The 14,181-nt window shown below is 41.7% G+C and overlaps 1 protein-coding gene across 1 annotated transcript; it reads right to left on the reverse strand.

Moving 5' to 3' along the window:
• Positions 1 to 1,878: 1,878 nt before the first annotated feature.
• Positions 1,879 to 7,822, reverse strand: LOC117057562 (vomeronasal type-2 receptor 26-like). Its single transcript, XM_033168409.1, has 4 exons — positions 7,358 to 7,822; positions 6,358 to 6,432; positions 5,498 to 5,624; positions 1,879 to 2,774 (listed from the first exon to the last, which is right to left on the reverse strand). Exons 1-4 carry the CDS (start codon positions 7,820 to 7,822, stop codon positions 1,879 to 1,881), a joined length of 1,563 nt encoding a protein of 520 aa, XP_033024300.1.
• Positions 7,823 to 14,181: the final 6,359 nt, after the last annotated feature.

The raw sequence follows: 14,181 nt of genomic DNA on the forward strand, positions 1-14,181 counted from the left end.
AGTAAAAACAAAAAGTTCTTACACAAGCTCTTCAGATAATTCCGCTGGAAATTCTTCAGTGAAGGTTCTTGAATGGGAGACGAAGCCACCATGAGAAGCAATGCCACCAATTATAAAATCTCCTGATTGATGGTACTTATTAAGTGGCTGGTGTATATACAGAACCTTGCAATTTGCTATGCGGACCTGAGGAACCTTTGCAGTAAATAGTGCCAGCAGTAAGATAACCACCATCTTGCACATAAGGGCACATTTTCCGTTTATGCACAGATACATTTAATCTCTTCCACAGCACTATCATGACATTAAAACTGTCTAACCTGAAAGGTACAATAGTGTCATGAGAGGCAGAAATCTTGAATATTGAGGATCATAATCATGGCTATATTTATGAAATCATTGCTTTGAGTTTTTCCAGTGGCCACTGAAAATGCAGCAGGGATTTGAGTAGCAGCAGAATTAATTACAGACCTTTTGATCTGTAGGTACGGTAATTAGAAAGACAAAATGCTGGGTTCCCTGTAGGATTGCTGGAGAATATTTACAACTCTCATTTTAAATTCCCCTTCGTTAGATTATATGGGAACATTGGTGGAGAGAGAAATGGTGATATTAGGAATTCATCTGAGCATCTGCTGTAGCCAATGGAGACTCCAAAATGTAAAGTGGTGTATGTACCATCTTGGAATCAGCCCATGGGAACCTGGGTTCACATCTCTGATTAGCCATGAGGCAGGACCTCTATTCTATACATGTAGTAGTTGTTTGAGAGAAAGCTCCTTTAACTCTGTACTTCTTAACTCAGCAGTTTTACAAATTTCAACATGTAAACCACATCAGTCCACTGGAGCGATTCTTCACATGCAGGTGAAGTCCCTAACTCCCCAAGGCTTTGAGGCCTATTCGCTCCCCTCACTTTTTTTACCAAGACAGTCCAAGTCATTCCCAGGATGTGGCCGCTCTCACATGATGACAGCTTCTAGAAGCCATTGGTGAGAGCTGAGTGCAGGATGGGGACCAAAGGCAGACAAAGTATGCCAGAAATTGCACAATCTGTCCCTGACCAGAGGTACTCCCCCTCCCCTAACATCCCATTCATTTCCCAATAATGTTATTCTTTCCCCTGTGGCCAATGGTTTTTTTTATTCAGTATTTCTTAAATTGTGTTAGCACCCTAATCCAATGCATTTTCAGACAGAGATGGATCTTATTTAATTTGAGGGAAGTTGGGTGTTCTTAGGCTGCTGTTCTAGGACTAAGTAGTCCAGCAACATAATAAATAGAAGTAAAAAAAAAATGTTCTCACACATGTTCTTCAGGTAATTCTGGTGGAGCTTCTATAGTGAAAGATGTAGGAATGGAGATGGAGACAAATGAGAAGCAATGTCACTAAAATAATATTCATTTCCGTTTCTGGGGTATTGCATTTTTTTAAATAAAAAAATGTGTTTATTTAAACAAGAACATATATTTCAATAACACACAATAAGAAAGAAACAGAAAAACAATAGTACTGAAACAGGTGGGTAGCCGTGCTGGTCTGCCATAGTCGAAACAAAATAGAAAATTCTTTCCAGTAGCACCTTAGAGACCAGCTGAGTTTGTTCTTGGTATGAGCTTTCGTGTGCATGCACACTTCTTCAGAACAAGAAGAAGTGTGCATGCACACGAAAGCTCATACCAAGAACAAACTCAGCTGGTCTCTAAGGTGCTACTGGAAAGAATAGTACTGAAAGGAATTGAATGGACACTTGTATTTTGGGGACAGATTGGAGTTAATGGATGTTAAAATTACCAGGGTATACTATCACCTAAAAATAATCTTAAAAATGGATATGTCAGGACTTAGGCTGCTTTCTTTCTTTCTTTCCTTTCATTTTACTTCCTTATTAGCTGCTCCCTGTTGTTCAGCTGAGGCCTGAACACAATAATAAAACATTTTGGGGAAAAGATGCAACCCAGAAGTCCAGCACCAGAGGCTAAGATAGAGAAGATCTCCACAGCAACCATGTATTTTCCCTTGGTGCTCAGGTAGGAAGGAATAAAGGATAGCCAAACACTGCAAAACACCAACATACTGAAACTGATGAACTTGGCTTCATTGAAACTGTCAGGTAATTTCCTGGCAAGGAAAGCAACAATGAAACTAATAATTGCCAGGAAGCCCATATAGCTCAGCACAACGTAAAACATCACTACAGACCCTTCATTGCATTCTAGTATAATTTCTTTATCCACTGAGTAACTGTCTACATCTGGAAATGGGGGAAAGGTTGCTAGCCACACAGTACAGATCACTGCCTGGACAAAGGAGCAGGAAAGGACAATGGTGTTGGCCAGTCCCTTCCCCACCCATCTCCTCATCCTGGATCCAGGTTTGGTGGCCATGAAAGCCAGAACCACAGTGATGGTTTTTGCCAATACACAAGAAACAGCCACTGAGAAGATGATGCCAAAAGCAGTTTGTTGCAGGAGACAGGTCACCTTCTCAGGTTGGCCAAGGAAGAGCAGTGCAGAAAGGAAGCAGAGCAGGAGAGAAATGAGGAGAATGTAGGTGAGGCTCCTGTTGTTTGCAATGACTATGGGAGTGTCATGGTTCTTCATAAATGTACCCAGCACAAGAGCTGTGATCAGAGAAAATGAAAGCGAAAAGCAGACTAAACTGATGCCCAAAGGTTCTTCATAAGACAAGAAGCTTATATCCTTGGGAATACATGCATCTCGGTTCTTGCTTGGATAGTCTTTGTCTGAGCATTTATCACAGTCACTCATATCTGTGAAAAGAAAGAATGATACATACAGTCCCCAGCTCATACACATTCCATCAATCACATCAACATCCTTCCTTTTTTTATTCACTTAGAATATAAGTATCTCTTCAAGTCAGAACATACATTCTGCGCTTTGTGATCCTATGTAATTGTGGTAGGTGGGGTGTTGGCCTAATTGGTAGAGAGCTACATAGTGCAGTATCTTGTGGTCTAAGACCATCCATGTTGTATTATATAGTGTGTTGAATTCCAAATATGTGGGGTGCTCGAAATTTTGAGTATGACTTTGGAATTTAAAAGATATTTTGGTTAAGATGATACACTTTTGCATGGTAAGTAAAATATGTGTAAGAATGTATGAAGTCATTAAAAGTGACTGCCAATTACTTGTATTTATATTATATATTAATATTGCATTTTTTATTATTATTTAGCATTACCTGACATTTTGAGAAGGTAAAATTAAACTTCTTTGGCTTAGCAAAAGCAATTTATGTACTTTCAATCAAATGTAGACTTAGCTTACTGGTTTGTTTTTCTAGTAGGGCTGTTTCCCATACTACTTGGTACCATTGGTCCATGCTTATTCCTGAGAAGTCTCTCCAGTGTCTGGTTATGATGTTTCTGGCTGCTGAGAGTAGGTGGGTTATGAGTTATTTGTGGTGTAAATGGGCATTGTTGTCTTGGAAGATATTTAGTAAGACCAATTCTGGTGTGATTTCTAGCACTTGTTCGGTTATCTGGCATATTTCTCGTATGGTTGTTGTCCAGAATAGTTGGATTTTGGGGCACTCCCACCACATGTGGAGGTATGTGCCTGTGGAGGTGCACCCTCTCCAGCATTTTGGTGAGGTTCTCGGGCATATTAGTGCTATATATTTTTTTGGTGTTAGGTACGGGGAGAAATAGAAGAAGATGCCTTCACCCCGGTATGGCTCCCCTTCATCACACACACAGCCCAACAAGACAATGACAAAAATCTACCGACAGCATACAAATCAGTATTGCTAACCTGATCAAAAACACTCACCCACCCCACTAACTCAAGAAACCAAAGACCACCACAGCCAACCACAAATGAACAATCACACCCTACGCCAACCCTGACCTCTCTCACCACCAAAGGAGCACAAGTGAACAACAGAGAACCTGCACCAACCGCTGACACCAAACCCTACATATATTAAGTAAAATAGAAACATTGTCACCACACCTCACCCATCTCCCCATCCCGCCCACTTCTTTCCCCCTTTTCTTCCTAATGTCTCAACAAACAAAACTGATTTGCAAAAATGTTACATGGAAAAAATATGAAAGAGACATTGCACACACCTTTGTAAATCACGAAAATCTTCAATAAAAAATACTTTTAAAAAATGTAGACTTAGCAAGCTAAATCACAAAGATAAGAGCAGATTTGAATTCCTCACATCAAAAACTTATTTTTACTGAAGAAAGTCGCAAAAGTTTAGTTTCTTTGCGTAAGATGACATGCCCTAATGTGCTATGGGAGATATCACAAGAAAGGAATACTAAATTCATCCCATATTTATAAAAGAGCAATGGTATCTGGTGAGGCAGATACTTAAGCAAAATAGACCCTGTCCTGAATGATGGCCAAGTGGAAGAGATCTCAAGGGAGAGGATGAGGTACTGACTGAATATGCAGGGTTACTGAATATATATGGTCCATCGAGACTGCCAATATTTGGGTATGGGATTCAATCAAATATGTGCAAATTGAAGTTCTGCCATTAAAGTGGATTTGGAGCTCTTGTCCAAGAAGCCCCCACCTCAAAAAGCACTGACTATTTACAATAAGGAAAGTGATTGGGGAGTTGTAGTGGAAATGCAGAAGATCATTGTCATTTTGAGGAGTCAGGTGACATGTCTCTTTCCCTTTAACATCCCCGGTTTGGGGTTTGCTGAATCTGTGTTTCACACATCTGTCAGGAGTGTCTTGAGTTCCGAGTGTCGTAAGTACTGACTGGATGCCAGGTTGCAGTGAGTGGGAGACGCTCAGCTGCTCTGTGTTAATTGCATCTCTCAGGGTCCTGGGCTGACCATGAGTAATGCCAGGTGCAGTCAGTTATCATCAAGTTGTCTATAAAAGCCTCAGGTGGGAGGAGCTCAGTGAGCTTCTTCACAGATCAAGGCGCCTGATGTTGTGAGATCGGTGGCTGGGGTCTCTGCTGCTCTATTTGGGGCTCCGGGCAGCTTGTGTAGAGATTGCATAGCTCCTCTCTGGTATGTTTTACTTTGCATTCTGCATGCCTGCTGTTTGTTTGTTTGTTAACCATATGCAAATAAAACTGATTTTCTTTCACCCACTGGTGTGCTTATTGACTCCGGATCCAGAAAGAACCCTGCCCTTGGCAGAACAGGAGTACACTGGAAAGTTTGAGATTACATTTTTATTGGTTCAACCTTTTCTAACATTCACACAAACTAAGCAGAATGAGTACACAATAAACAGCTGCTTTTGTCTAGCACATTCAGCTTTTTCTTGAAGAAACTCCTTGTAAACACTGTGCACACAAATCTGGATGATGGTTCCATTAATAGATTGTATGGAAGTGATTTGAATATCACTTGATTCCTTTGAAAGCAAGTGGAGAAGTTAGTCATGGCTTAATTTGTCCCTTTCCTGTTAAAGGGAACTCAGTGGAGATGCTGTACCTGGATCCAAATTTCTCTTAAGGTAAATTTCTGCATATTTCTCTTACCTTCCTGGATTGACATCTTTCCCTCTGGGCATGGGATGCAATCATAGCAGCAAAACGGTTCTCCTTCCTTCACTTTCTTCCTTGATCCTGCACGACAGTTCTTAGTACAGACAGACAGAGGCTGAGCCTAATCCGTAAATGAAGGAGAAGCATGAGATAGTTTTAGAGATCACACATTACTTTGCATTTGGGAAGAAAGTGATAAACACCCCCTTCCGGACAAATACATTAATTTACATTGAGCAAAAAAAATAAATAAAAAAAAAATCGAGATTTTTTTTTCCATAAGGTTTTTTTTCCTGATTTTCAAGTGTTCTTGGGATGTGGGTGGCGCTGAAGGTCAGCAGTTCGAATCCCCGCAACAGTGAGCTCCCGATGCTCGCTCCCCACTCCTGCCAAGCTACCAGTTTGAAAACATGCAGTGCTAGTAGATAAATACGGGAAGGTAAACGGTGTTTCCGTGCACTGCTCTGGTTCGTCAGAAGCAGCTTAGTCATACTGGCCACATGACCCGGAAGCTGTATGCTGGCTCCCTTGGCCAGTAAAGCGAGATGAGTGCCGCAACCCCAGAGTCGTCCACGACTGGACCTAACGGTCCGGGGTCCCTTTACCTTTACCAAGTGTACTTTATCTTAGACATCAAGGCAAATAATCATTGCTCATTTAAGAATGAATTTATTTTGAATCAGCTAACAATGTGACACCACCTGGTTAAACCATCTGGGCCATGTTATGGCATCTTCATGAAGGGTGAAGGCTTGGTCTGGAGGAGCCTCAGGATCCATCCTCCCAACTTTTACCCTATGAAAAGACCGGTTGGGGGAAATAATCCAGTTGATAATGTCCAGACTAGATATTACCTCCCCATTCTGATTGAAGGACACCATGTCTCCAGCACTGTTGTTGAATGAGACAGCTCTCAGAAAATGATGGAGCTAGATTGAAAAAAAGGGAAAGCAAGCATTTAGAAAAGGGTGGGTCTGAATGTTTCAAAAAGAGATCTAGTGCAGAGAGGGAGTCCCACTGCCTGCAACATGCATGTAGCCTATTTGGAATTCATGGATGGCCTGCAATTTCCCCTTTTATCCACTCCCTATTAGCATTGCATGTAGGCTTAGATGCGTGTATTTTGGAATCCTATTGGTATTAATATGGGGGAGGTGTGTGAGTTCAGCCAAAAACTGTGCATGTTCAGTAAAGATAGGTTTTAGGAAAAGAAGGAAGTGTTAATGCTTCTAAACTCCCCCGAGGAAGCCATCAAAAGTTCTGCATGCTCCATTAGGTCTTGAAAAGAGCCTCATATTGTAGTCAATGAATGAGATCATAACTGTGAATTGGGGTGATAGTGAAAAAAGAAATGAATGGGTGTGTGAATAGATAAATAATCTTGGAGTAAATAAATGTCTTTCTGTACTTTTATGCATGGAGAGTGTAGGTATGTGGATTAAAAGGATTAGAGTGTACTGGACCATCAGCATACCTGGACAGATTTGAAGTAACAGATTGAAGAAAGATTCATCCTTCAAAGATTGTAGGCAGGGAGGAGGAAATATTTATTAGGGAACTTGAACACCCACTACATACACTGGTACCGCTCTCTACGAACAATCCTGTTAACAAACTGTTCCGGCAACAAACTACTCAAAACTGGAAGTAGGTGTTCCAGCTAGAGAACTTTGTCTTGGAAGCCGAATGGAAGCCGAATGGTGGAAGGGCACCCTTGGCCGGAGGCCTCAGTAGGGAAAGTATGCCTTGGTTTAAGACCGCTTTGGTTTAAGGACGGTCTTCCGGAACGAATTCAGTTCATAGACCGGGGTACCACTGTAGTCTCATGCAACCTAATGATTTTGTGAGCCTTACCTGCCCAAACTGCTGCTTCTGAAGCTTCTCTCTCCTTCCATCCACCATTCCTGGGTGTCTGAGTCTTCGTAAGAACATGGCATGCAATGCATGGGCAACAGCATGGACAGCATTGTAGATGCTGTAGCTTAGACCTTGCACAGTCATTTCAAAGAGAGATGCAGGAAGGTTTTCCACTCTCTCTTTCCCAGTGCAGATATCTCCCTTGGCATCACCCAGAATGTGATGTGGGAATACACAGCCAAAGGCTTGTTGCCAGAAATCCCAGATGAAATCATCACCTTCTGCATTGAAAGGGTTCCTGTCCTCAACATATTCATGAAATCCAGGTAGATTATTGGAATGAATTCTGAAGGATATGCCACCATTGAATATTTCTGCATCCCAATCCCGTTGAAAGGCCAATGAAATGAACTGAAATTGGGCTGTAAATATCCATACTATACCTTTTACATTTGTTTTCATGCTCCCAAGCATTGATAGATATGGAAACCATCTCAAAAACACAGTGGTGGAAGCTTCTCCATAGATCACCACAACATTGGCTTTGCTACCCATCACTCTATCATGTATTTCTGCCCCCTGTTGCATCAGGGTTTGTCCTTCAGTGAAAAAACTAAATTTGGGGATTCTTTCTAGAAAGGCAAAACAAATACCTCTGTTTGAAAAGAGTGCGAGCACATTTTGTACAAATCTTTCTCCACTGTCATTGTCAACCACAGCGACCCCAATCCACGTCCACCTGAAATGCAGAAGCAAAGAAAGAATTCCTGCAAACTGGTGGCCTTCTTGGGGGGCCATCTGGTAGAAGGGAAGTCCTGGGGTTTTATCATTCATCACTGGAGCTGGGCCATATATGAGCTAAAGAGAGATGTGTTGGGAAAACAGAAAAAGCACCCTCCATTTATATAGCAGTGTTATGCATGGTGAAATGCAGTTGACATGTGCATTTGAACATCCATATTAATACAAAATCGAAAATTCTTTCTAGTAGCACCTTAGAGACCAACTGAGTTTGTTCCTGGTATGAGCTTTCGTGTGCATGCACACTTCTTCAGATACACTGAAACAGAAGTCACCAGATCCTTAAATATAGTGGGGGAGTGGGGAGGGGTATTACTCAGAAGGGTAGTGGGAATGGGTGAAAGGCTGATAAGTGTGGAAAACCTGATGACGACTCTAAACGGCTGCAATTAGTCTTGCAGGAAAAGGCAAGGGGTGAGATGGCTAAAGATAGCTTTGTTATGTATAATGAGATAAGAATCCAATGTCTTTGTTCAAACCAGGTTTCTCCATGGTTTTAAGTTTGGTGATTAGTTGCAATTCAGCCACTTCTCTTTCCAGTCTATTTCTGAAATTTCTTTGTATTAAGACAGCTACTTTGAGATCTTTTATAGAATGTCCTGGGAGATTGAAGTGTTCTCCTACTGGTTTCTCTGTCTTGTGATTCCTGATATCAGATTTATGTCCATTTATCCTTTGGCGTAGGGTTTGGCCTGTTTGTCCAATATAGAGAGCTGAAGGGCACTGTTGGCATTTGATTGCATACACAATGTTGGAAGATGAGCAATTAAATAGTCCTGAGATGGTGTGTTTGATGTTGTTGGGACCAGTAATGGTGTTATCCGGGTTTATGTGGCAGCAAAGTTGGCATCTGGGTTTATTGCAGGCTCTGGTACCAGTGTCCATGTTGAGTCCTGTTTTTGTATTATTGTGGGTGAGGAGCTGTTTGAGGTTGGGTGGCTGTTTGTAGGCGATGAAGGGTCTTCCTCCCAGAGCTTGAGAAAGAGAACTGTCATTGTCTAGGAGAGGTTGTAGATCCCTGATGATGCGTTGTACTGTTTTAACTTGGGAGCTGTATGTGATGACTAGTGGTGTTCTGTTATTTTCTTTTTTGGGTCTGTCTTGCAGCAAGTTCTCTCTGGGTATCAGTCTGGCTCTGTCGATCTGTTGTTTAACTTCATCAGGTGGATATTTTAGTTCTAAAAAGGTTTGCTGTAGATCTCTTAGGTGAGAGTCTCTGTCTGTAGAGTTGGAACAGATGCGGCTGTAACGTAGGGCCTGGCTATATACAATGGATTGTTTGGTATGTTTGGGATGGTAGCTAGAAGCATGTAGATATGTTTGTCGGTCAGTTGGTTTACGGTATAAGGTGGTGTCTATGTGTCCATCCTGTATTTTTATAGTAGTGTCCAAAAAGTGTATTTCTTGCATAGATTGGTTCATAGTTAGGTTGATGGTGGGGTGAAAGTCATTGAATGTCTTGTGGAAGGTGTCCAGGGTCTGTTGACCATGTGTCCAGATAATAAAAATATCATCAATGTAACGCAGGTACAAGAGAGGTTTGAGTGGGTAGGAGTTTAGGAAACGTTGTTCTAAATCTGCCATGAAGATGTTGGCATACTGTGGGGCCATGCGGGTGCCCATTGCTGTGCCGTTGATCTGAAGGAACAGATCCTCACCAAATTTGAAGTTGTTGTGGGTAAGGACAAAATGACAGAGTTTTGTAGCAAAGTCCGCTGTGGTTTTATCTGAAATGGTGTTCCTTATAGCTTGTAAACCATCGTTGTGTGGGATGTTGGTATACAGAGATTCCACATCCATAGTGACTAGAATAGTATTGTTAGGAAGGTTATTCAAAGATTGTATTTTTCTCAGAAAATCTGTGGTGTCACGTACGTAGCTGGGAGCACTGATGGCATATGGCTTCAGAACAGAGTCCATATAACCGGAAACCCCCACTGTAATGGTGCCAATACCTGAGATGATGGGGCGTCCTGGATTTCCTGGTTTGTGTATTTTGGGTAGAAGATAGAAAGTTCCTGGTCGAGGTTCTGCTGGTGTGTTCATGAGGATCTGTTCTTGGATGTGTGGGGGTAGCTCCTTAACAATCTTGTTCAGTTCTTTTTTGTATTCTTCCGTGGGGTCTGAGTCCAATTTTATGTAAAAGGTGGTATTGGAAAGTTGTCTGTGAGCCTCCTGGATGTAATCAGTTTTGTTTATGATGACGACAGCTCCACCCTTGTCCGCCTCTTTAATTATAATGTCTGGGTTGTTCCTGAGATTATCTATGGCTCTCCTTTCAGCATGGTTTAGATTTTGTTGTAAGCGATGGTGTTTTCTGGTCACATCTGTTTGGATTCTGCGGCGGAAGCAATCGATGTACAGATCTAGTGTGGTATTGCGTCCATCAGGAGGGGTCCATGTGGAGTCCCTTTTAGTGTAACATTTTTTCGGTGGTGGTTGGTGGTCAATGTTCTGTTCATTAATGTGTTTGGGGGGTGGTGGATGTTCCCCAGTAGGTTGAGAGATGTTGTGTTGTGAAGATGTTGTTTGTTCTTTGTCTTGTTCTTGTGTGTACTTCCAACACACACAAGAACAAGACAAAGAACAAACAACATCTTCACAACACAACATCTCTCAACCTACTGGGGAACATCCACCACCCCCCAAACACATTAATGAACAGAACATTGACCACCAACCACCACCGAAAAAATGTTACACTAAAAGGGACTCCACATGGACCCCTCCTGATGGACGCAATACCACACTAGATCTGTACATCGATTGCTTCCGCCGCAGAATCCAAACAGATGTGACCAGAAAACACCATCGCTTACAACAAAATCTAAACCATGCTGAAAGGAGAGCCATAGATAATCTCAGGAACAACCCAGACATTATAATTAAAGAGGCGGACAAGGGTGGAGCTGTCGTCATCATAAACAAAACTGATTACATCCAGGAGGCTCACAGACAACTTTCCAATACCACCTTTTACATAAAATTGGACTCAGACCCCACGGAAGAATACAAAAAAGAACTGAACAAGATTGTTAAGGAGCTACCCCCACACATCCAAGAACAGATCCTCATGAACACACCAGCAGAACCTCGACCAGGAACTTTCTATCTTCTACCCAAAATACACAAACCAGGAAATCCAGGACGCCCCATCATCTCAGGTATTGGCACCATTACAGTGGGGGTTTCCGGTTATATGGACTCTGTTCTGAAGCCATATGCCATCAGTGCTCCCAGCTACGTACGTGACACCACAGATTTTCTGAGAAAAATACAATCTTTGAATAACCTTCCTAACAATACTATTCTAGTCACTATGGATGTGGAATCTCTGTATACCAACATCCCACACAACGATGGTTTACAAGCTATAAGGAACACCATTTCAGATAAAACCACAGCGGACTTTGCTACAAAACTCTGTCATTTTGTCCTTACCCACAACAACTTCAAATTTGGTGAGGATCTGTTCCTTCAGATCAACGGCACAGCAATGGGCACCCGCATGGCCCCACAGTATGCCAACATCTTCATGGCAGATTTAGAACAACGTTTCCTAAACTCCTACCCACTCAAACCTCTCTTGTACCTGCGTTACATTGATGATATTTTTATTATCTGGACACATGGTCAACAGACCCTGGACACCTTCCACAAGACATTCAATGACTTTCACCCCACCATCAACCTAACTATGAACCAATCTATGCAAGAAATACACTTTTTGGACACTACTATAAAAATACAGGATGGACACATAGACACCACCTTATACCGTAAACCAACTGACCGACAAACATATCTACATGCTTCTAGCTACCATCCCAAACATACCAAACAATCCATTGTATATAGCCAGGCCCTACGTTACAGCCGCATCTGTTCCAACTCTACAGACAGAGACTCTCACCTAAGAGATCTACAGCAAACCTTTTTAGAACTAAAATATCCACCTGATGAAGTTAAACAACAGATCGACAGAGCCAGACTGATACCCAGAGAGAACTTGCTGCAAGACAGACCCAAAAAAGAAAATAACAGAACACCACTAGTCATCACATACAGCTCCCAAGTTAAAACAGTACAACGCATCATCAGGGATCTACAACCTCTCCTAGACAATGACAGTTCTCTTTCTCAAGCTCTGGGAGGAAGACCCTTCATCGCCTACAAACAGCCACCCAACCTCAAACAGCTCCTCACCCACAATAATACAAAAACAGGACTCAACATGGACACTGGTACCAGAGCCTGCAATAAACCCAGATGCCAACTTTGCTGCCACATAAACCCGGATAACACCATTACTGGTCCCAACAACATCAAACACACCATCTCAGGACTATTTAATTGCTCATCTTCCAACATTGTGTATGCAATCAAATGCCAACAGTGCCCTTCAGCTCTCTATATTGGACAAACAGGCCAAACCCTACGCCAAAGGATAAATGGACATAAATCTGATATCAGGAATCACAAGACAGAGAAACCAGTAGGAGAACACTTCAATCTCCCAGGACATTCTATAAAAGATCTCAAAGTAGCTGTCTTAATACAAAGAAATTTCAGAAATAGACTGGAAAGAGAAGTGGCTGAATTGCAACTAATCACCAAACTTAAAACCATGGAGAAACCTGGTTTGAACAAAGACATTGGATTCTTATCTCATTATACATAACAAAGCTATCTTTAGCCATCTCACCCCTTGCCTTTTCCTGCAAGACTAATTGCAGCCGTTTAGAGTCGTCATCAGGTTTTCCACACTTATCAGCCTTTCACCCATTCCCACTACCCTTCTGAGTAATACCCCTCCCCACTCCCCCACTATATTTAAGGATCTGGTGACTTCTGTTTCAGTGTATCTGAAGAAGTGTGCATGCACACGAAAGCTCATACCAGGAACAAACTCAGTTGGTCTCTAAGGTGCTACTAGAAAGAATTTTCGATTTTGTTTTGACTATGGCAGACCAACACGGCTACCCACCTGTAACTGGAACTATGGAAGGCATCCATATTAATAGTGCATCTTTAGCATCAGGAAACATTTTATCTCTCATCTTTACTCCCTGAGTAACCAATGATGAAACTGCAGTGAATCTGTTCTGATCAATCTTGAAGTGGAGATATACATATAGATCTCAATGTACATCAGCTAATCACAGCATTTTTTTTATTGCCTGACTGGCACAGCATCTAATTCTCCCTCAATTAAAAACAACTTAATTAATTTTTTAACTTGATGGTTTTGCTTCAATGAAAACCAGGATCTGTTTTATAAAATCAGTCTCCAGTTTATGCCTACAGAGGCAGTTCATAACAGGTTTTGTGATTCAGCAGAGGATGCACATCAAAATGGAGTGCTCAAATTCAGTTCTAATCTATGAAAATCATGTTCCAGTTATATGTCAGAGGCTAGTCTGGATTGGAAGAGTGGGGAATGCAATCTCAGGAAGATCAGCTCCTAAAAGAAGAGGAGGGGGATATACAAACTATTTCCATAGGAGATAGGAAGCAATCCATAGGGGATAAACTATTTCCACAGAAGGAGCTCAATCTCCATCAGCTAATCACAGTATTTTTAATTTTCTGACTGGCGTAGCATCTAATTCTCCCTCAGTTAAAACCAACTTAATTAGTTTTTTAACTTTATGGTGTTGCTTCAGTGAAAATCGGGATCTGTTTTATAAAGACGGTTCCCAGCTTATGCATATACAGATGGGCATTTCATAACAGGGTTTGTGATTCAGCAGATGTCAGCAGTCCAGATTCCCAGCTTGATAACACAGTAAGCGTAGATAATTAAAAAGGAGGATTTACTGCAAAAACAAACAGATAACTCCAGACGGCTCTAACAAAGTCTATGGCATCATTACTCAAGATGACCCTTCTTAAGAATCCTTCCCATGACGACAGAAGATATTGAATGTACAAGCCTTACCTCTCTTGTTTTGCTTCCTGTCTAACACCCTCCCATTTGCTGATTCTTTGCACTTATTGGATTAGCTCCAGCCCCTTCC

The sequence above is a fragment of the Lacerta agilis genome, chromosome 14 (genome assembly GCF_009819535.1).
Source record: "Lacerta agilis isolate rLacAgi1 chromosome 14, rLacAgi1.pri, whole genome shotgun sequence".
Classification (NCBI taxonomy): domain Eukaryota; kingdom Metazoa; phylum Chordata; class Lepidosauria; order Squamata; family Lacertidae; genus Lacerta; species Lacerta agilis.